General features: G+C 32.1%; 1 protein-coding gene across 1 annotated transcript in view; it reads left to right on the plus strand.

Moving 5' to 3' along the window:
• The window catches only part of LOC143084005 (FRAS1-related extracellular matrix protein 1-like), a 37,884-nt gene that overhangs the window by 4,894 nt on the left and 7,560 nt on the right, over window positions 1-25,430 (plus strand). Inside the window, exons 2-4 of the mRNA XM_076260415.1 lie at window positions 16,974-19,195; window positions 21,592-24,195; window positions 24,884-25,086. Of these exons, the coding sequence (XP_076116530.1) occupies window positions 16,974-19,195; window positions 21,592-24,195; window positions 24,884-25,086 (5,029 nt within the window). The remainder of the gene's footprint in view (window positions 1-16,973; window positions 19,196-21,591; window positions 24,196-24,883; window positions 25,087-25,430) is intronic.

Genomic DNA, 25,430 nt, shown 5'->3' on the forward strand with positions numbered 1-25,430 from the left:
GTTTGCCTTGAGCAACTTTTAAGCTATATGCATTATGATTTCTTTCTCTCTTAGTTATTTTTAATGAATTTAGGAGGTAAAAAGTCAGGGAAGAAAACATTACACTTTACACGTAGTAATAATGAAAGAAAGTAACTAGTACATTATATGAGTAAAAATAAACTTTCCATAAAAAAAGTATCACTGGCTTATTTTGGAGATTGGTACCAAGTTATATACAAGAATTGGTTTTATACTTTACTGATTTTTTTTAGAAATATTGAAAATTAATCTTTCGTAAATTGCAATGGAAGACACATATGAATATATGGTTTGAAACATGAGCTTTATGTTTGTAAAACGGGTACTACCTCGACTTGGAAAAAAAGGGGGACAGATGTCCAACAGACGATTAGTATAATGTAACTATAATGAGTTCAAATAACATACTTAATCTATGTTCGAAAGTTTAGTTATAATTTAATCGAATGAGATGATATACTCTATTTACTATCTAAGACACTTCCGTGAGAGGGAATATAAATTGTCAAATCAAAATACCAGGTAAACATGAGGCTGAAATATTTTTGCCTGACGGACGATGGACAATACAAAGGTTATATACCAGGTGTTTAAAGTCAGGAAATTTTCACATGAAAGATATTGTGATGGGACAGAATCTTATTTTTCTGACATTTTTATACTCTACCCACGAGTAACGAAGGTCGAAAACCATTTTATAAACTTGTTGACAGACAAATCTTACCAGTCCTTCTGACATAGTGAATTATAGCTTTAAATTGACACTCTGTTATTACCGATTCATTCATATACAAGATACAATAGGAGAGATTCGTTTTGTGTAACTAATATATGCTACTGAATATTTTAAATATGCTCTTGAAAAAATGTTATGTCATGCAAATGTAAGGAAAAAGAAAATATACGAGACCAATTATACTTTCAAATCTACATTTTACATCGCATCACGTCCATTTAGACATTGAGACTTGGAAATAACTCTTAAGTTTCATACATTTGTATACATTTTCAGTAATTAAAGCGTTAAACATTACATTTCACACAGCTAAAAAAGTGCACTGTATGTTTAATGTATAAAAGGGAATCAGTCCTACAGTGTCCAATAGAATCTGCATTTACAATGACTTGTGTTGTTTGTAGTTTCTAATATGTATGTAAATGACCAAGATAAGTTTCAGATAGGTTCTTTTGAATTATAGTAATTCAAGAATCTATACATAATAAATCATATTGCTATAAACTCCTGTTAATGGAATTTCTTTTGAATTTCAAACCGGCTTCAGTAATATTAACAGTTTCATTCGACCATACATACATAATATCTGTGATGTATTAATTAACAAAAAAGATCAACCGTCAAATTATGTTTTACGTTGATACACCTCCAAAAGCATAGATTTGAACAATAAACTTTTTCTTCTTATCACGATTTCGTTGATGTTTGGTATTCTCAAAGAATGTCTCAATTTGATTTGTCTTCGGTGATCAATAATCAATCATGCAGCTCTTGCTCATTCACGAATGGAAATGTAGAGAAAAATAGTAATTATAATGATAAGTAGATTTCTAGCCAACGAAAAGGTTTATAGAGTACAAAACCTGTAATAGTTTATAACTTAATCATTAAATGCAGATTAATACTTATATCTAATTTCCTTCAGATATCTCATCTTAGCGTTACCTCGCTCGCCCATTTATCTATATCTTATTCGTCTTAAACCTTCAAGAAACTTTCAACCTGGTACAGCTTGAATGTTAACAACATCATTTTAAGACGATTATATTATCTTTTTCTTTGTAAACAACAATGAAACGATCATGGATTATATCTAGGGCTTCTAATGCCTCAGCATGTTCCAGAACAAACTGGCGATAAAAAACCTCGAACGTGAACAGTTTATGATTAAATGAGCGCAAATTCTAATCAGAAAATACTTTTTACTCTTCAAGTCAAACGGGTCATAAATAAGATATCATCTTACTTTCCAAAACTGATAAATCATTTCAAAAGAAAAAGGCTTGATGCAAAATTTGAAATTTATACTTCTGAAGTTCTAAAAAATGCATATTTGTACGCATTGTGCGCATGTTTGTGCCCTTTTTACCAAATGACATTGTTTTCTCCTATGCAGAGTGTTAGAACTTTTACGTCATTTGGTCTGAGATGGAAGTTTGCTATCATACCACATCTTCTGTATTTTATATAAACATTATATTATTTGATGTTTATCCGGGAACGTTTTTCATCCTTTAAATGTTTAGTACAAGAACCTGTTTCTTGAGCTGAAAATTGAATTTTTAGCACATTAAATCATTTTTGACAATATACCAGTTGTAGAAGTGCTTAAGAAGTAATAAAATTCACATTATCACAGCAATTGGTTTAAGTATCTATTGAGCACTTGTTGAATGGTAGTCGTGGTGGGGTGAAAAGATTCGTGTACTCCATCAAAAATCAAGTCATCACCTATTCAGACTTCTATAGAATACTTGTCATTGTAGTCACTTTAATGGCGTTTTTATTCATCAAAATTCTGATTTGTTAATCTCTTCATAATGAGATGAGATTTCTGAAGCGTTCTTCACGATAAGTTGAGATCTTTTAAAAAGAGGTGTATACGGTCAAGAAGGGTTACATTTCCGGTAAACAGAACCAATTGAATTTTTCTTGTGTATTCTTCTTTTAAACAAATAAAACCAACAATACTGTTCGTTTTCAATGTTATAGGAACACACTGTAGTGTACACATTTGTATAATTAAACTAAACTTGAGAGTGAAAATAAACACCACATAAATAAACGTAAAGCAAAGTTGGCATACAATCTACGCCCTAAAGAGTGTGCTGTCATCGAAGCTTTTTTCTTGTGGAATTCGTCCTTAGTATGATCTTTTCTTAAGCTCAAAGAATTTCTTTTGTTAATCGGGAAATAGAGTTTTCATTATTGGTTCACGATACTCCTAAGAATTTGCAACTTCCTTCAACTGTTCAAGGTGTGTTTACATGTAAAATGATTATAATTTTTCTTGACGAGATAATCCGCTCAAAATTAATTAACTATATTACTTTCTAATATATTCAAATGTGTAGACTAATATAAAATGTCGATTCATAGTTTATGGTCAGAACAACAACCACAAAAAGAAAACAATAACGAAAATGCACTTTACAGAAGTGAAGAATCAAGAAACTTTTTGAATATATCTAATCATGTGCATTCACAAAAATAATTTTGCCAAATCATAATACGTTTCAAGGAATGCTATCCCCGCTGAGTTTAAAAGTTATATTTATTAATTTTGAATATTTCGGATGAAACGGAAGACACGATGAATATCAACTTAATTCTGATTTATAGTGATCGAGACATGAGGTTAGCCACTTGACACTTTGAAAAGTTAATCATGTGTAGTTAATTACCGTCTATTTTGCATGATGAATGTCTTTTTGTATACACTTTTGAATAATCTTGGTATTGAATAATGTAAACGTTCAGACTTCTGGAAAGGCGGATGTTGCATGCTTCTTTTCTAAATTTATTTGTACTGAAGTCATTTGTTCTGTTAGCTTGATGGAAAGGTTTACAATACCAAATAATGCGGACTGTCATGTGTTTTTATGCTTCTTTGCTCGTAAAGGTTTATATATCTAACTTCATAACGCTGGTAAAATACTTTTAAACGAATAAAAAAAAATATTCAATTTGATTTCGACTTTTTATCCGCATCTGGAAACTGCATTTAAATTTCCCTTTGATCTTCAAAGCTCAAAGCAAGAACGACCGAAACATGCATTTAAAAATGAAAAGAATTTGTGCAAAAAACTGTTTTTGCTGCAAGTGATAATTTTGTATATGGCGAATTAGTAGAGTTGTGATGTTGAATGATTAGACAGAAGTCAACCCCTAGGCCCCCTACTGATGAAGATGTTCATTCAATAACTCACCTACTTCATTTCTTTGACAACTGCTTTATTTAAGATAAATAATAAGGCTGGATATTTGCCTCAGTGTTAAATCGCTTACAATAAATATTTAGCAATTGGAAATAAAATGATTTGCTACGACTCCACACCTGCACTTCGACTCCAGGGTCTTTCTACTTCAACTGGACAAAGTCGAGTTTTCCTGGTTTATAGACCATGTTATATATATAAACACATGTGTTAAAGGCCTTTATAAAGTATGTTGCTCTATTGATCATGAAAATAAAAAAATCACATCGTTTACTTGGTAATTTACAAAGAGTCAATTAAAATTAGTTAATAGTAAAACGGATATTTAAGTCCACGAGAGACCGATCAACCATTAGTAATTTATGGTGCAATAACTTCAATAGATATAAATGATCCTTTTAGTTTTTATTGGCACGGAAGCAACTGTTTTCACAACAGTTAATATATTTTCTTTAAGAAATATTGGCCATTAGATATATAAACTGAAAATTCAAACTATTCAACAGGAATACGGTAATTATTCTACCTCAGCTGATTGCATGTTCGATATGATAGCTTGCATGCTGCTGGTAGTGTAAAACAGATTATATGTATAGCATTGCACAGCTTCGCAGCATAACATCAACGTAATGAGCCGGAACTCACTGAAAAATACTAATCAAACACAGTATCTGTCGTTAGATATATGTCTGCAAAAAAAAATCCCTGCACTTTTCATCGGCTAAATGTTTGGCAAATGTACTTTATTTTACAAACATTGTATAACCACATCAATTAAAAACATGATAGCAACATAAAAAAGATGACCGCAAAGGAAAATGATAACGATATTGTATATTACTATTGCTGAGTTTCAGTTTCTTATGTGTGTTTTGTCTCTGTATTGCTATAACCAAAATTAGTTTTTGTTTGTTTTGCAGTAAAGAACTATTTTATAAATACGAGACATGGTTATAGGATATTTCAGAAATCATTTATTTCAATATTTCTCATTAGTAAAATTGTCGTCAGTTCATTTAAACCGAAACTATTTTCTACTTGATACAGCATAAAACAGGGTTGATACAACGATGGGGTGGAAGAAAGCATACAAGCCCTCGAATCGACGAAAAACACTTTGCCAAACTTTTTTATTTTTTTTTACCGACCACCTTTTTTTCTCGGCCATCCCCTTCGTACAATCCCTTTTAAATTGACAAAATCTTGAATCAATCACTTTTAAGTTTTTGAAAATTTCAGTTGATACTACATGTCATTGTCTGAACTGAAGATGTTGTGTATTCGAAAACGAACAACTCTCCAAAGGAGCTTAATTGATGGATGAGTTGACTTTCATAAATGAAAATAGCATGTCATGCAACCGAAATGCATTTCTGGGTTACATTTGTCGTAAACGCTCAAACCTTAACAGTCAAAAGCAAGTTATGAATATATATATATGTATAACTGCAAGAAGCAATATAAATGACCAAAAGGGAACCTGCAAAGTTTAACCAAAAAGTTAGCTCTGGCTATGAGAGTTGTAAACTGTGCTGAACAGCTTAAACCACTGATGAACTACGAACATTAACATAAAGATTATGACTACAGAAATCACGTGACAGAAATGACTGTAAAGAAGGATTAACTCAGGGATGTGACGAAATTTAGTATACTTCCAGAAAAACCTATAAATCACCATGACACAAAGCTAAAGACAACTTCGTCTAAGAATTTCTAATTCTGATTGAATGGAGCTAAAATCGGATTGATATCAAAGACTTGTTTATTATACGATGTAAAAGCAATTCTATGTCTGCAATGATAAAACAACAAGGCACTTATTTGTAATTTTGCACAAGTGTTGCTAATATTGTTTTATCGTTTTCTGACAGAACAATTAAGAAAGGCTCAGTAATGCAGCAAATATATTCTTTGCTTGTCAACATCTGAAATATTCTAATGAAGCATACCGCGAAACTGTCGATATTGTTTATTCAGCCAAAGGTAAACATGAAATGTTAATGTTAAATACTAACAACATCTCAGATGCCCGTATGAAGGAATCGAGTTCAAAACTGTCACATCTGAAGTTTGAAATTCAATAAATGATTTGAAATAGCAGATGGTATATACGGGAATATATGGTGTCCGTGAAACAAAATTGTATTGGCACTACTCCAAATTACAATTTGTACATATAGCCCGTATATATTGCTCATATTACTTATGAAATAGGATAAAGGAACTTGATTTATACAGTATATTAATTATATTTTTATAGCATTATATTTCGTTTCGTATAATTTTGTCCAGTACGATCTAAACTTTCACTCTTAACTAACTATCATATAATTATAAATGTTTCTTCGACATAATCATCTTCTTGTAACTTAGTAAGCCCATGCAGTAGTGGACACATATAGGAAAAGCCAGTTCTATATCAGATATAATTCTTTACAAATAGCACACATAATAAAAAAATATACTTGACTCCTTTTGCTGTAAGCATAACTCAAAAAGCACTAAAATATAACCCTGAAGTTGGTTTGACAAAAAAAACAACTTACGACTAAGATAGATCATACGTATACTGAATTGTTCATGACTTACGATCAATCTTCTTAGTCGTAAGTTGTTTTTTTTCTTGTGAATATAAAAAAGAAGATGTGGTATGATTGCCAATGAGACAACTATCCACAAAAGACCAAAATGACACAGACATTAACAACTATAGGTCACCGTACGGCCTTCAACAATGAGCAAAGCCCATACCGCATAGTCAGCTATAAAAGGCCACGAAAAGACAATGTAAAACAATTTAAACGAGAAAACTAACGAACCAATTGCAACTCCAGGGTTATATTTTAGTGGTGGTAGTTGGTGTAACTAACCGTACACTTGCTGAAGCGCGCGTCTATCTTCCACTAATAACAATAATCATTTTATCTTCATCTTATTTAACTCTAATTTTACAATTAGCATTTACTCTTTTTTTGTAAACCACCAGGGTAGTTCTGGTCAAAATTAAATAACCGAAGAAAAAAAGTATCTTCTACTAACCATCTGTTTCTATACTCCTTTGATCAAAGTATTTGTGTAATTTATCAGAAATTGGATGCTGAATCCAGAATAGAAAATAATGGCATTTTTTTATAGAGAAAAATAGGCACAAATACAAAAAAACAACTGAATAACACAGGTCTAAAATATGAAAAATAGAGATTAATTTATTTTTTATAGTTTTGAATTTAAAAAAAAGAACAGCTGTTAAACAAAACAGGTAAAAACGGTCTAGATATTTAAAATGGTAAGCTGTGGTATGATTGTCAATGACACAACTACTATCCAACAGGGAACAAATGACGCAGCATGCAACTATGTCTCTTTAATTAATTAGTGATGTTAACACATACAAAAGAAAAGAACTTAAAAATGTTATTGAAACAAGATAATCTGATGTAGTTTCAAATTCATTACAGTTCATTCGATATCCTTGTGTACATTCGGAATAAGGTCTATTTATCAAGACGTTATTTCAAAGCTTCTTCGTACATAGACAAAAAGATCGCCGTGCGTTAGGTCTGGTTCAGGTGTTCGGAATTCTATTTTAAGTTTAATCGGTTTAGTGGAATAAGTAGAAGTTTCCGTAAGTAAAGGCACGTATTAGCTTGCATCAGCTGTTAATATGAAACTTGTAGGATTTTATCTTATTAGAATTTCCAATGTGTGGGAAAGTATAAATAAGAAATTTAAGATGAGACCCATTAATTAAATGCTTGTTATTTTCTCCGTATTAGAAACATGAAACATTTTGAGGGTAATTATATGCCTCCAATTTTGCTTTAAATTTATTTTTTAAATGCAATATATTGCACCTTGTTATGTGGGGAAGAGGAACATGGACTGTTCAAACTGAAAAACACAGCTGAGATGTAAATGTATTCCGACTTCATATCATTTTTGGCTTGAATGTCTTGTAAGGTTTTATACACGATTTCCGCAGTTTCAACACAAAACTTGTTGGTGAGGATTTGCCTTTACCGGATAACGCAAATGCAAAACATAAAGGGTACATTCCTTTCCATTCCGGGAATACCAACTCCATGAACTTGATCACGTGCAGGTTGTTTTTCGTTTGCAAATTGATTTTTCCATGTTGGTTTAATCCCTTAAAAATCTGACGTCCATTCAGTATTGACGAAACAAATTATTGTTCCATCACATATGTATTTGATGAAACTACTACATTAACTCTAGCAAGTACATGTAATTTAAAGTAGAAATTCGATTTTATATCAATATTGCTATTAACATTGTTGCTTTAGATTATCTTCAAATAAAAACAAGCTACAACAATTGATATGTTTTGGTCATACAGTGCACAAAACAGATGAAATGTGTTTGGGAAGAAATAATGTGGCAATGAGTTTAATTTATGGCCTGTATAAATGTGTTACAAATGTAGATTGATTATATAATCTGTCAGAATTACAGTTCAAGATGCACAGCACTCACAAATCAAATACCTCCTATTCTTAATTAATATGTTTGCGAAATAAAATCACATCATGACGAATATGTAATTAAAAGTTCCACTATAAGAGATCTTAATAAAACACAGCTACGTTAAATCCATTAGCTCGCTTTCAAATATGTAAACAATGTAAGCAAAGGAAGGGTATAACTCTCTAACCTTTATACATGTTTGTGAATAAAACTGTATTATTTAGAAGTAGCTTTTCAGTTCATGCTGTGATAAGTGGTCTATATTTTGCCCGTGTAATTGATAAATCTGTGTTATAATTGGCACTTAACTTCCCTGTGCGTACATGTATTATAACGCAGAACCAAGTTTTACACATAGTTTCGTGGCTCGTGCTCGTCTGTCTCTTTTTGCACTTAAATTCTAACGCTGGACAATAATATTTTGGACAGTAAAGAGGACATAACATTTCAAGAGTCATTTTCTATGGTGACGGTACTGTTTTGTTACTTTTTAACATGAAGTGACTCTTTTCAATTTTTATCTCTTCATTCTTCATTTACAGAAGTTGATTATTTTTAGTCATGAATTTTATTTTTAGATTACTGCAAATGAAAATGAATTTATCATTTATAGTTCATTTACTCTATCAATTATTCTTTCTTATTTGCTGCATTTTCATAATCAAAATCTACTTTGTATCGTCTGCTTCGAATCAATCAAAAATTGCGCCTGTCAGTCCGTTACATAAAAGGTTTAGCGATGGTTGCAACATCAAATGCTAAAGTAGTGCCTTGGGTATCCATTGCTGGTTACACAAATGACACTATAAGATTTTATAGAAACCAAGGAGCGTTTTAAAAACACCTCTTGCTTTTAAATTTTGTTTCTTATTTTCATTATATTGCCAGGGACAATACTGTGGATCCTTTCCAATATTAAGGACAGATGACAAAGGTCAAGGTCACTTGATGCTAAATGTGAAAAAGTTAACGTTATAATATCAAGGTCAAGGTTTACAGATAAACACACGTAGATTCAAGATTCCATATCTTTGTTTTAGTCTCATCACATACAATAACATATATTTACACAATAACATATTCATACAGGTACATAAAACATATATCCAAAACAATAAACTTTAAATTAACATTGTATGTGCCAATCTTAAAAGATTTATGAGAGACTGTACAAGCACGTATGCGACTATTTATTTATCGATTTTGAGGTGGTCCTATGCTTTCCAAAACCCTGTTCTTTCAATTGTTTACTAGAGAAACCGTATTGATACTAAAACTTTCCCGTCATGTTAAACTGTCTTTTCAATACAGAAACTTTGGCATTCGATGCATTCGTTAATTTGTGTTCTTTCTTATATGCAATATCTTTATAATGTTAATATGATAATAACTCTATGAACTAGTTTCATACCAATTTTTCCCGTCAAAGAAAGTTATAGTTTCCTTATCTGCATGGAATTCTATAATGCTATGATGCAAATGCTATAAATAACAATTTCTAGCTTTTATGTGTAATAAATCTCAATATTATATATCAATAATCTTGAATCTGTGTATTTGGTTTATATCAAATCTCTAATTTGAGTGCGTCGCTTTTAATATCATTGACTAATTACTGTAAAATTGGTGCAGTTTAGGTTTTGTCAGTTAATAAGCTGTCTCTTGTGTCTAGATTACTTATTAGCTGTATAAATTTCATGTTTAATAACAGTCCCTTAAATTCCAGGTCACCGCAAAATACTTTAAATATATTGACATTATATTAACTTGATATGGATGACAAACCAGTTGTGCATGTTTTACTCGGTAAATGAGATAAAATTATCACAATAAACAATCCGATATTAAGTGCCACTGAGTAGATACAGGTGTTTGGTAAGTCATTAGGGGGTAATAGTGTGGAAATTATAAAATATAAATCATTCGGTCACATTATGTATTGTATTATTATTAATTCAAACGTGTAAATTATTTAAACAAATTATTGAATATGGTTGAGTAAGTATGTACTATAGAATACCCAGTTGATATTATAGGTTTATATTACACCGATGCTTCGGTATAAAAATAACCAATATCAAAAATGAAACATTTTTCTGTGTAAAGAACCTTAACGATTCAGAGGTCATAGATTGTCCTTTAGATACTGAATACCATAATTATTGAAGTTGTATAAATTGTTTCCGTGGGTAATTAATTCGAAAACTAGCGGTTAAATAAATTTCAAACAATGCCACCGTTTAACACCTGGTATTAGCCTACGGTTTGTGTTTTTCCACCATAATTAGACCACCTTCTGTGATTCTTAACTGAAGAGTTCTTGTTCATGACGAATTGAATAGTCCTGTCATCTTCAAATAATAAATGACAGGTTCAAGATTTTTGTCCCTGAATGACAATGTGTCTAATTAGCGAGAATAAAACGGAAAATTGCACAATGTCTCCAACTAATTAATTCATTATAGAGTTTCTTGACAGAGTTTGTTTTGAATAAGACCCGTTAATAAACCCACTTTCAGGATAACGGAAAATTTCGGCCTTTGGTAGTTTGTTAAATATTCACACCATTATTGCAATATCATCTATATCTTATAACATTTCAATTTTCCCACCACAAAAAGTCGTGGTATGAAAGCAAGTTGGAGAAACGGATATTTTAGAGAAAGATAAATTAACTAAATTTGATTACATGCACTCAATTTTAAACCACATTATTAAACATCGCTGTATTAGGCAATAATCTCAATATCAGTTTTCTTATGACATTTCTCATTACAAATATTATGAAATAAAGGTAAATTTTCTTTTCAAGTTTAAAATGCAACTTCAAGTTTTCAAGCATTAATCGCAAATCCCATTACCTTTTATGAATTATTCTGTTTGAATGTACAGCATAAAATGGAAATAGAACGAGTTCGTTGTCAATGGACAAATACAAAATTATTCAATGAATTTTATAAATGCGGTTTTTAATCGTCGGGAACGGTCATTATTTACCAACTTTGAAGTTTTATTGCTTAAACAATTTACAGTGTTTTACAACAACAACATCGTAATGTGTTCTTTATAGAAAACAGTGTTCCATACTATTTCCCATGCAACCCATCGAACTTTCAAATATTTCGTCGCCAAACGTCTGTCTGCGTACCTTTTCTGTAAAAAGCAATAAAGTTAAATTAATATTTATCAAACGACTTTTGGTGCAAATTTAAATATCAAAACGATACACGGGACAAAACGTCAATTTATGACATTTTTGGTCATGCTTCTTTTAAAGAGATACTTATTGAAAAATAAGTCTGATTACTGAAACATTTACATCTGTTTTTTTTATCTTTTATAAAATAACAATTACAATTTTTATTAAATATGAAAGGTGACATAGATATGAAGAAGAAAATAAAAGGAAATACACAAATTGATAGCATTAAATTTCAAATGAAAATATAAGGTTGAATCAGTTGATCGACTTTCAAACCTTTTTATGATGGAGTCATATAAAATCAGGAATTTTACAAGGAAATTTAGACCAAACTTTGAATATTTGTATTGTTATATACAATTATGGCTCAGCATTTGATACTTGTATATCTCAAAGATATAAACATCTTTTTTTCAGTAAAACATATGATAAAAGAACAAAATCCTATGACAGATCCATGATTTTAATAAAGGATTGGGACGCTTTGTAATCGGTATAAGTTAACTTATATTCTTTTCATTTTTTGTGTTAGTTTTTAATGTGTTTTAACTATAAAAGTCTAACACTTGTGTACTGCTATAGACAGTAACTTTTCTTGTAGACATGTCTGAAGTAGATCTAAAATAAACTTTTATCTTATTGAGATAAGTCCTTGTAATTGTCAAATGACCGAAATTCTAAATTTATTGTCGCATTACATGCAAAAAATATCCATTCTAACAATAAGAAATGTCATAACAAAGAAGGGTAACACCTGTGTTACCAAAAAAAAAAATAACAGCTACTTATCCTTCTTTTTGTAAATTACTAAGTCTGTGTATTAATTCTATGGCTTAGATCTTTGCTTATAGTTATTAAGTGAATTTATGTGGTTTTTAAATATTTTTCATTGGTTATAATCACTCTGTATACTCAGATGTGCATAGTTAGTCTAACAATGAGTTCGGTCCCTATAATAACATACCACCTGCTGGGCTAAAATGGTCTCCATTTCAAATTTAAAAATAAATTGATTTCATTCATTAAAGGTTATCATAGATTTAATAGGCGGTTAATTCCATTAAAATATTTTATTCACCTCACACAAATGCTGTACACGCAAAATAACTTTTAAATATATTTGACATTCAAGTTGATACTGTATGCTTTACTTTGATGTAAATTCTAATTCAACGTATGAAAAAAGCGTTTTTTTCCTGGATACTTGACATTTTTGAATAGTTTTATCGCCATACGCAATTGACCGTTTTATAGATCAAATGAAGTTCATGAGATATGTTGTGCTGTTATCTTGCACTGTATTGAAGAGCACTTAATTGTTGACGGACTGGTTTGCTGGCGTTTGGTTTTTGCAGCAGTAAAGTATTTCTGTTGTTCCGTTGTTTTTTCCTTTATAGCGCTGTCTTTCCCTCGGATTTTGGTTTTTATTCGGATTTTCTTTCGTTTTATCGATGTATGACTATTGAACAGCGGTATACACTGTTGCCTTTAGGGACGACATCAAAAGTTTAATGTAGGATAAAAAACTTAATTCACATAGTTTTTTCACTGACGCCCCCACCCCCCTCTTAACTTAATTTGGGGAAAAATTGATTTACCAATAGGGATATATGTAAAAATCGATTTTAGATATACAAAATGATGCCAATATATCTTTGATGAAAATGGGTTTCTGCGAATTAGATATAGGATTGTTTTCTGGTAGGATTCCACGTGCTCTTTTCACGAAAAAATATTATTTTATTGTATAACTGAATCGTCTAGGAATAGTCCGTCTGAGAAGAGTTTTTATACATAATTCTTAGGTTAAACCTATGCAATGTATAAATCAAGACCTTTCTTCAAATGATCTCAATATCGAATATGTGACACAGTGTTGCGGACATGATTATTATAAAGGACTCCCATCTAATAAAAAGAAAGAATGAGGGGGAGTCAGAAAATGGCGATAACCATTATAGGGTAATAACACGGGTTCTACAGATGCATTGGTGCCCAGGGCATCATTATTTCAAGCAAGAATCCCGATATCAGAAGGGATCTATAGCACTAGATAAATTAAGGTAGAGTCCAGATTCCGTGTTATGGCTAACCCATATAAAGCCAAGTAATGCTGGCAATCAATATAAAAGCGGCAGACACAATTCTATTTTCACGATTTGAAATCACGTAAAACAGACGTTGAATATATGAATGGCAATAAGTCAATTGACAAACCTGACAATCAAAACAAACCAGCGTTACAACAATATAGTCAGCAATTTCAAAATATATAGATGTGTACAAAAACCAAACAACAAAAGATTAAGAAATAAAAACTTATAGTGAACGGGTCTCCATTAATGTATACAATGTTCAGTCGATGTGTGAAACAATTATAAAACTATACTTAAGATCAACCTGAAACATTTTATTCAGGCATTAAAAGTCATCTAAAATGTTAAAATGTTCTATTTTTATTAAATTCTTTTTTTTTCTTTTCTTTGCGCTCTCGCGTGTAGCGTTGAGTGTTACTATCGAACTGTTAACTCGATAAATCTCCGCTATCATCTTGATCGGATATTTTGCAGACCTAGAAAAAACCCGACACTTTAGTTGTAAACGGAACTGATATTTATTAGTCTAATCTGTATTTTCTTTGCAAGATCAGGATTTTTTGTGATGTTGATGGCTAGCATGCTACAATACTCGAGAACCAAGTTTATTTTGCTTTTAAAATCTCAACATACAGCAAGTCTTCAATTCGTCAATCGAGTGTTTATCAGTATACACACTTCAATCTTTATCAAATGATTTCTTTATCTTTTAATTTCATGCATTTTTATCGCTATATTCAATCTACGCCAATTACCATAATCATTAACCTGTCAAAATACCACACTCCACGTTTTACCTTCTAAATGCATTAGTTTGTTACTTCTTCATTGACATCGATCCGTATTGTATCGATTGCTTGGACCTGACATTTTATCTGTGGAGTATTTACATCAATTTTAAAAGATCTTCAAAGTTTAACTTGGTATTTAGCATTACATCATTGTTTTTCACATTTACGATTTAAAGATATATATGTCTGAAGGATATCGGTCACCAAGCTTGTTATATCACAACGCCAGTATTTTCCCCCAAAAAAATCTTTGCTTCAGAGAAAGCAATTATTAGCAAACGAACAATGTGTTAATGAGCTCATTATGATATCCCTTTTAGCTTTTTGTTCACAATCCTGCTTTTTATTAGTTCCGCCTAAAGAAGAAATCTTACAAAAAAAAAGCAAAACTTGGAATTTTGCCGTCATTCATCAGCTAAAGCGTTCAATAAGTAGAAAACTTCTGGAGAAACTATTTAATGAATTGATGCTACATTAATTCATTTGTCAAAGTTCTATGTCTTCTTTGATATGTTCGTGCCTACAGGTATTAATTAACAGGTATACGGTTTCTTCATCGTCTGCTTTAAAGTGTTCAATTAATTCCGCGCTGTCAAATTTTTTTCAGAAGAAGAATTCTGTTATCTTTCCAATTGCTGTTTTCTTTCATTGATGCATTGACAGTTGTAAAATAAACACTATGTTTTCATCTGCACCATTTAACATTTGAGTGAACTTTCTTTGCTCCCTGACAACATTGTTGAAATGTGCTGTCAGTTATAAGCCGAAGAAAGAATAGTTGATCAGTGTCCAACATTGGAGTTTTTAACGCCATCTTTTTCATCAATATTGTAAAAGTATTTTGACTTCTTTCTCATATTCTATGCTTGTTCCAAAATCAACAATTAATGTTCATAAGAAAATACATCATGATGGGGTCTGTAACGACATTGACTAGCTAAACAGCCCTCGCACGGTCGGTAGAAAGAAAACACATTTGAACAATCATCTATTTTTCGAAGTTCTAGCTCCAGTTCTTTCAAAATTTGTTGCTGCATGTACATTCTAGAAATAATGGCTGAATGTTTGAAATTTAACATTTAAAATTGTGTTTCTGCATGACATTTGCAAATGTAGTGTCTTTTTTTATTGTGGACATATGCATATTATATTCGATAAGTTAGCATCAAAACAATATTCCGAAAAGCAATAAAATGATTAATTATTAAGCATGTTGTTATTACCGACACGAGCCAGGCAGAAGATACCACACAGACTATTAAGTGTTTTGCACGCTACCTTCTTCTTCTGGACAATAAATTATTTTCAATTACAGATAAACAGATAATAATTCAGTTGTATAAATATAAAGAGGTCTCCATTAATGTAATGTTCCTTTGATCTCTATGGAATGATGTCGAATGATTTTGACATATATTTCTTATTTTGATAAGCACACTTTAAAAAGCAAAAAAAACTACATAAATTAAATTCAAATTTCTTGTTAATAAACTCTATTTAAAAGCTACTACTATACTATACCGATATAATAAATGGTGTTGTTACAATATTACCTTTATACGTTTTAGGTTTTCTTAAAAATTGACAAAAAATGTATTAGGTTTCATTTGATTTGTTGACAGGTCAAAGTATTTAAATAATTTTGTCAAATTATTGTAAAATTACACTCAGATAATCTTTGGAAAAATTTGATACCTTCCAGGGGATGCTATCGATTTCTTGATATTTGACTTTCAGTTCTGATTTGAATGTTCTGATGTTAAATATACGTAATATTTCTAATGAGATAGATTGGCCATTTTTTTCGCGCTCTTCAATCATAGACTGAATTATGATATAGATTTGTCCGTCTGTCCATCTGCTAGTCCGTCCAAAATTTATGGCAATAACGCCAAAAAGAACCTGACAGATACCAACGGGACATTCATACAGTCGAAATCAAAATTGACAAAACAATGGTCAAATACTTAAAAACGATCAAAAGACACACAACAGTTTATAAATCACAACATAGAAAACCAGATACTAAGCAATACGAGCAATTACCTATTGGTTTCGTCTTAAGCAACCTGGGCTCAATTTGATGCCGAGCACATTCAAGAAACATACTTTGCATTTGGTATTTTGTCTGACTAATGTGATCGGGTATGTTGTCTCCCTATGGACTGAGCCAGTTCATTTCAAATTTCGCTTTTGATGTAGGTCTAGTGTTAAGCAGGATTCATTTTAAAAAAAAAATAAACTAGGTTCTCGACTTTAAGATTAAAAGATTGCCCACTTGAAGTCAAATACACATCTCTGCATCTAAAATGCCTCATCACACGATCAACAGTTTGTCACCATTCTAGAATCACGTATTTTGAGTAAAACATAACTTTACCGAGGTAATATGTTTTCAAGATTTTCTTTTTATCTTTACAGATATTTGATTGTGACTTTCCACCATCTACCGTTGAATATTTCCATTCTGGATCACCATTACTATCAGAAGACCAGATCAAATTTCGTGCTTACAAATTTACAAAATACTCCACATTAATCGAAAACTTTTATGTGAATGTACGAATTTTAAATTCTACAAACGATTTAGTGAGGACTCGTGGACTTCGGTCTGTAGTAGTTCCAGAGGCAAAAGCAATATCGAACACTATCGACTCAACAGTGTTAGGATTTAATATTAAACATTTTCCGAATACGTCATGCAGCGTTTCATTCTCACGTCATCGAACGGTATGGCCAATAGCAGGTCAACTTATAATGGGAAACTCACGTGACCCTGTGGACACTTTCAAAAAATCATGTCATGAATTTTTACTCTCGCAACTTCATTACCAGCATTTAAAACCTCACAGTCCAGACGTTGATTACATTCCTCTTAAAATTGAGCATTATGACTCACTAACAAGCAATGAACCAAATATAGAAAATTTCTTTCTTCCGGTTTATATAAAAGATGTGCAACCAAATTTCCCCCCAACATCTTCACATCGTAGCCTTTACATGATGGATGTAGACGAATTTGTTTTATCTTCAATTATTCCAGGAGTTATATTTGCAGAAGATTACGAGACGCCAAATTCCAAACTTGTATACAATATAAGTCATCCTCCCGGAGAAAACGAAGGTTATTTCGTAAATTTAGATGATCATACAACGCCTATTACGTCATTCCAACAGACCGATATCGAAAATGAACGAATTGCATACCAACCACCGGGTGTTAGTTATCTGGAACAAAGAATCTATAAAGTCGGCTTTACCGTATTTGATAGTCATTTTGCTCATAGCCAATCGATATTTTTACACATAGCTGTGAGGTCATCTGCAACGTCAGCACCAAAAGTGTCGAGAAATAGTGGTTTAATAATACTTGAAGGCCAATCTCGAACAATAACTCAAGATAACTTACGTATAGTTGATAGAAATAATTTGAATAAAGTTCGACTATATGTAACGGGAGGCCTTTTACACGGTCGCATTGAGGTTAATAGCAAACAATCACTATATTTTTCAGTAGAAGATTTGCAGCGAAAATCGGTGATTTACATCCATGACGATAGTGAAACGACTAAAGACCGTATAGACCTCCGGATCAGTGACGGTATTAATACGGTTCTTACAAATTTTCCCATAACAGTGATACCACGTGATGATTCAGCACCATATGTAGTAAATAATATGGGTTTAGAATTAAACAAAGGAGGGATCAAGCAGTTAAACACTGATATACTAAAAGCACATGATGTCGATACTGTTGATACCAATATTATTTTCGTTATCGTTCATCCACCTGAAGCTGGGGAAATATTACGCCGAGTTCATGTAGCTGAGACAGGAACTCGTGTAACAAGATTTTCTCAACATGACCTTAGACGTGGTGCTATTTATTATCGTCATTTTGGCCGAGAGATGTTCATCGATTCATTTCAGTTTAGATTACGGGATCAACACGAACCACCTAATAAATCAAATGTCGAAACTTTCCATATCACAATTAACCAAGTAAATGAAAATCCACCAGAACTTTCTCCGGATGCCACCCGCTTGATGCATGTGCTAGAAAATGACATTGCGTATATTACTAAAGCAGAATTACAGTACACAGACAAAGAAACTGATGACAACCAGTTGACCTATATAATTACAGCACCACCTTATTTTGTTTCTAATAGAGGAAACGAAGATGCTGGTCGGTTAATAGCAACTCACAATATGTCAATGGTATCAAAAGACCAATCACAAAAAGAGATACGTACCTTTAAACAAGAGGACATCAATCACATGAAAATTGCTTATATGCCTCCATTAACTGATATCGGGCCAGGTGCTAGACTAGTAAGATTTGTTTATACTGTACAGGATGCCAGTGGAAACCGGGTCCTTGGTCAGTACTTTGACATCGATGTTCAACCTGTTAATGATAAAGCTCCGACTTTTGTAACGTCTAAACTTTTGGTCGAAGAAGGTGGAATTCTGGGAATAACAACAGACCATCTATCAGCAATAGATGTTGATACGAGATCAAATGACTTGTTTTTCATCGTCGAAGCTACTCCATCGTTTGGTGTCCTACAGAAAGCTGGTGATATCATGAAAGTTGACAGTACTTTTAACTCGAAAGATCTCAAGAAAAAACGTATCAGGTATGTGATTTGAAAAACATATATACATCTATGTAGACATTTATCCTGTCTTATCCATTATCACTAAACATTACAAATTTGTGTTTAGGGACAGCTGAGGCACGCCCTCGGGTGCTAGATTTTCTCGCTATGTTGAAGACCCATTGATGGCTTTCGGTTAATATTTGCTTTTTAATCGGGTACTTTTCGTTTTGATGTATTCCCTATTTCCATTCTCAATTTTATTTGAATAATGATAATTTAGTTGATGAATGACGTAAGGATGCGCTGTCAATTCAGAAAATTGGACAGGCAAAACGAGACCATGAATGCAAAAATAAAACAAAGCAAACATAGATAAAGACATAGAAAACAAAACATTCATTAATATAAAATGAGACATGAATTACGAAAGATGATTTATAAGGATAAGGTACTACAAAGATAATTTTGGTAACAATCCAAGTAAAAGTTACATGATCAAATCAAGTTGCATACCATTATCTTTAACGTGTGGAATGATCTCTGATTACATGAATAGATGTAAGTTATTGTAAAGTCTTAAAGTAATAAATATAAACTGAGATTTTTCTTGATAAAATATAGCCGTATATTTTACTTATGATTTGTTGTTTTATAAAAGCAAAAGATTAATTCCCATCAGTGACTTAATAAATATTTAAAGATAAACCTCACACATGAAAAATAGAAATTATCAGTTAAAGATTTAATAGTGAAGAGAAATCATTTGTCAGGTCTGAATGGGGAATTTCTGAATTGGCACCAAATTTATCATCGAGAAAGTTAATTATTATCAATTTATAAAATCAAAATAATTTTAGATTTATATCAGTTTAAATAATTTTTAACATTGCAATTAAAGTACATTCCATAGGATACGTTTGTATTTATAATGATGATTTAAACTTAATAGACAGGGTTTAATAACAGGAAGCGTTGCTGGAAATGTTTTGGCTTTATCTGCAATAACGAGGTTCTTTCTTTATTTTTTAATTACTAGTATTTATTTTTCATATGATAAATTGACGAAGAAGGATCAACAATAGTTTTGTATATCTTAAATATCACAAAAACTTGATTCTACTGAAATAAATGTACTATGAATACACATTTTACTACTTGATTTTTAAAAGGCTTACTACGTTTAAGCTCCCTGAGGCAAAATTGAACTTTTTAGGTCCTCTTTGGTTATTTAGCTCTTCAGCTGTTCGTTCTTAAACATACTTGGCTTGTACATATTCTGTTTGGGGCGTTCCTAATTGATGTACATCATGAAAAGCGCTTCGGACACATGAAACTTAAAACGTGTTTTTTTTTTAATTTTAAACTATACGTATACTACCGTGCCACCTATAATGAAATGTAAGTGACATATTCTTTCAATAATTGTATTATTCAGAATTGATAGTTGGAAAAGCTTTCATCTAAAGCAGTTTAATGCTAAAGCATTTATTGAGGTTATCTTGCTAATCTGAAAGAATTATCCAACTTAATTGTACAAGAAAATGCTTAGATTTTACTATAGAAACGGTAACAGACAAAAGAGAAAAAACTACAAGAAATTATATTTAATGACTTTTCCTGACCAAAGCAAAATTCTTTGAAGTTGACTCCGTTGAAGTTTGAAATGAACACCAGTATTAACTATCTTTTGATGTTTTATAATCGTAAAAATACGTCTCTTTTGCCTTCCACAGTAATAACTAAATCAATATCTGATGTAATATTCTTTCAATGAAACATCTAAAACAAACAAAAATACCACATAATCAAACTTTCACCATGCCGTAAGTATTTAAAGCCATTCTATTCACAGGCTCCAACTTATGATATTCTTGTTAGCTTTATGCTTTGTAAATATTGACGTAGCCTGAAAGAAACAAGGAATGGCATGATGTTCATAGGTTGCGTTTTCTGATCATTAATTATTACTCTATGTTTAAAGTAATTTGTAAATGATAATTAATCTAATGAAAGAAAAACATTTCCTGACATTTTTACAATTACAAAATAATTTGTCTGTGCACGGAATTCTCGTCTAAATCATCATTTTGTACAACATTCTTGACTGAATTCGATCTTGGCAAAAAGTATTTAAGAGGTTTATGGATCATTGAAAAAGAACATTATATAATTTTTACATATTCTTAAGGCATACTAAAATGAACACACACATTGTTGAAATGTTTGTAAAAGACATCTGACGTGACACGAAAATTTTGTTTTTCGGATAGTTTTCTGACCTTTTTCTTTATTGAAAAAGTTTAAAACTTTGACCAGTTGAAAATACTGCAATACACAATTGAAAACACACCAGTTATTAATGCGTACAGTCCTCTTGCTTTTTATTTTTATTTTATTTCAAAGTACTAGTAGATCCTTATTGTATATTACAGGTATGTAAACGATGGGTCCGACGTTGTTTTGGATACGTTCACACTCTCATTGTCTGATGGAATCAATAGAGCTACTAAAGTTATGACCGTTGACATAGTGCCTCTTGATGATGAAAGCCCACAGCTTGGAAAGAATCTGAGACCGAGGCTTATAGTTTCTGAAGGTTCTGAAGCGCTGATTACCTCTTCTGTATTGTCAGCTACTGATGTAGACACTGATGATAAGAAGTTAGTTTTTCTGATTATCAAACAACCGAAACATGGTGTAATGCAGCTGAACAACCGACCAGCAACAAAGTTTACACAGAAGAACGTCAAAGATGAGATTGTTAAGTATATACATACAGCAGGTGAAATAGGAACAGCAATAATGAAGGATAGTGTGACTTTTATTGTATCAGACCAGAATTACCTGGCAACAGCAGACCTACCTGTGTATGATTTAAATATAACTATAACACCAATTGATAACTCTAAACCAACAATTATAACAGGAAGGGAGGTCTCTGTTAAAGAAGGAGGTAGTATAACATTAACTCCAGATATCATTACAGCAAAAGATCCTGATACTGCACCAGAGGAAATACAGTTTATGATTGTTCGTCAACCACAGTGGGGATATATTGAGAATATAAAACCCACTCCAGGATCTGAAAAACCAAATAGAGGCATACGAATTGCAACATTCCGTTTACAAGACATAATAGATAATTCAGTTAACTATGTACAAGCAACTCATAAAGGTGTGGAACCAGTTTACGATGACTTGGAGGTCTATGCCACAGATGGAAACCATAGATCCCCGGTTAAAATGTTTGGCATTCGAATACTACCTCAAAATGACGAAGAGCCAACAGTCATGTTGCATGACTTTAGTCTTAATGAAGGCGATAGCATGATGATGGACAAATCTATGGTAGATGCAGTAGACATGGATATGCCAAAAGATAAGTTAAATTTTGCAATATCGCAACCCCCAGAACATGGAAATATTGTTGCAATGATTAGAACACGTCGTGGGGATGTCGAGGCAGAAATACAGGATTTCAGTTTAGAAGAATTACATTCAGGATTACGTCTTAAATACAAACATGATAATTCAGAAAACTTTCATGATAGGTTTGCCGTCACTGTTTCAGATGGACGGCACGAAGTTAAACGCCTTTGTAATATATCTGTTAATCCATTGAATGATGAAAGACCAGAAATAACCAAAAATGCTGGTCTTCAATTAGAATATGGAGACTATGCTATGATATCAAGTGTTGTATTGCAATCGACTGATCCTGATAACAGCGAAAACGAGGTTTATTATATTGTTACCTCTGTTCCTACGAAAGGTTCGTTACAATTTTGTTCTGATCCTTACATCCCAGCACGTATATCAGAATGTAAGGACCTTCCAGTTGGATCTAACTTTACACAGTATGAAATTAATATGAATCGTATTAGGTACGTGCATACGAGAAGAATGGGAAACTCTGAAACAGACAGCTTTCGCTTCCTATTGTCTGATGGTAGAAATAAGAGACATATTGAAACATTTGAAATAAGAATTAGAAATTCACAGAAAGCAAATCTAGCCCTTTTAAACAAAGGATTAGAAGTAAGGGAAGGAGAAAGGACTCCAATAACATCTTCTAACCTAAGCGCTTCTGATGAATCTACCAAACCTGAAGAAATAGTTTTTGCTATTATTAAACCACCAAAACATGGACAAATTGAAAATGTTTACAAGCCTTTACTGAGTATAACCAGTTTTACACAATTGGATATTGCCTCACGGAAAATTGTTTATAATCATTTGAAAAAGGGTGAAAAAACAAAGGATTCGTTTTCCTTTACTGTTACAAATGGTTTAAGTCAAGCGAAAGATGGTGTATTTCAAATTGAAATAGAACCACTTGATAGAGTTCTACCATCGTTGAAAGCCCACAGTCTCATTGAAGTATCACAGGGAAGTGACATTGTTTTAAATTCTGGGCATCTGTTAGCAGAAGATCCAGATACACCTAGTATGAATGTAACATACCTTCTTGCTAAACCTCCAACTTATGGTCATTTGTACAAGGGAGGACTTGTCGAGACGAAAAGTTTTACACAGAGGGATATTGATTTAGGTTACATGACATATGAAAGTGATATTTCATTTACTGGACTGGACAACTTTTTATTCAGCATATCTGATGGTCGCCATACAGGATTCTTGCTGAATGATACTCTTCAAACAAATCCTGTCATATGTAGTATATTTATAAACCCAACTGTAAATGATGCTCCAAAACTAATCGTTAATAATCCACCTGAAACATTGGAGTATTTTGGGCAAAACAAATATGGCTTTAGACTATCAAGTCGTAATTTGAAAGCAGTGGACTCTGATACTGACAATAGCAGACTGATGTACATTATTGTAAAGCGTCCTATGTTTGGTCACATCCAGAACGTAGCAACAAAGCGATTTGTAAGACGACGATTCACACAGAAAGATCTGGATGAGAACAGCCTGCTGTATGTACTGACTAATAATAAGGAATCAAGTGTACGCGACAGCTTCATATTTAAAGTATTAGACAGCAGAGGAAATAGTTTGAACGAGATAAAGTAAGTACCATTGAGGACCTTTTGTGTAGGAAAATTTATTGAGTTCAGTGAATATGGAAAATAAGATATATGAAGTGTACGTCAACAAGGTTGTCACTCAAAATAAAAAAAAAAAGTGCAAAAAACTCATTTAGACTATAAAATTTATGATAATGTGGTAAGGGTAAAATCTATCATTTTGATGATCCGATGGCATGTTTTACTAAATGGTCACGATTTCATGACTACATCCAGCAATCTGAAAAGCCAGACAAACTGCCATTCAAGCATTAAGAAAATCGATGAAAAAATATCTAGCGCACATGTTTCATGCAATATTCATCGTTCAGTGAAATCGATCGAACAAAAGAGACAGAGCATCAAAAGTTAAAACACCTGAAGATCATCTGTACCACACAAGATTAAAAAAAATGTACATTTCTTATGCAAAATCACACAATAACATGAAGAGCGTTGTAAAACATTTAATAGAAACCGTCAACCTTTTAACCTTTTATCTACAAAATGTTCTGTTCATTTTTTAACAACAATCAAATACTTTGTACTTGTAAAACTCCATGCTGTCAACATGAATATTCGCTGTTTAAGTATGGGTAATATTTTTGAGCCTGCAAATCGTTGTTATTGTTTTACTACTTTTTTTTATAGAAATCACTAAAAATCATATTCATAATTTTTTTTTCCACAGGTTTCAAGTTAGCTGGTCTATTATTGAATTTGAAAAGAAAGACCTGGTGGTGTGTGAAAATGTTGGTACACTGAGTGTTAAGCTCCGTAGGAAAGGTGCTCTAGACAACCTGGCTTTTGTTCGAGTATCTATAAAGGAAATGTCGGCAACAGAGGGTGTTGACTTTGTTCCAAGCACTGCCGAGCAAGTGCAGTTTAATCCAGGTAAATTTATAAATTACATTGTAGAATTACAGTATGGCAATATAATATAAATGATAATGGATTATGAAATATCTATTATTCTGCTAAATATTGAATTATATCTGTAGACAAAACTTTGATAAAAAGGAGAATAACTGAATGTTGAACTCATTAATAAGACAATCGCAACCGAACAACAAATGACATAACTAGTATCTCAATTGTTTGTAAAACAATTGAAAGGTCTTTCCTGTAAAAGTGATGTTTTCGTAATGTACTTTGTACGACCTTTCGTTTGATATACGACAAGCATACCTTCTGAAACTTTTCGCTTTTAACACTTAATGACCTCATCCGCCTACATT

This window comes from Mytilus galloprovincialis, chromosome 1, assembly GCF_965363235.1.
Source record: "Mytilus galloprovincialis chromosome 1, xbMytGall1.hap1.1, whole genome shotgun sequence".
Classification (NCBI taxonomy): domain Eukaryota; kingdom Metazoa; phylum Mollusca; class Bivalvia; order Mytilida; family Mytilidae; genus Mytilus; species Mytilus galloprovincialis.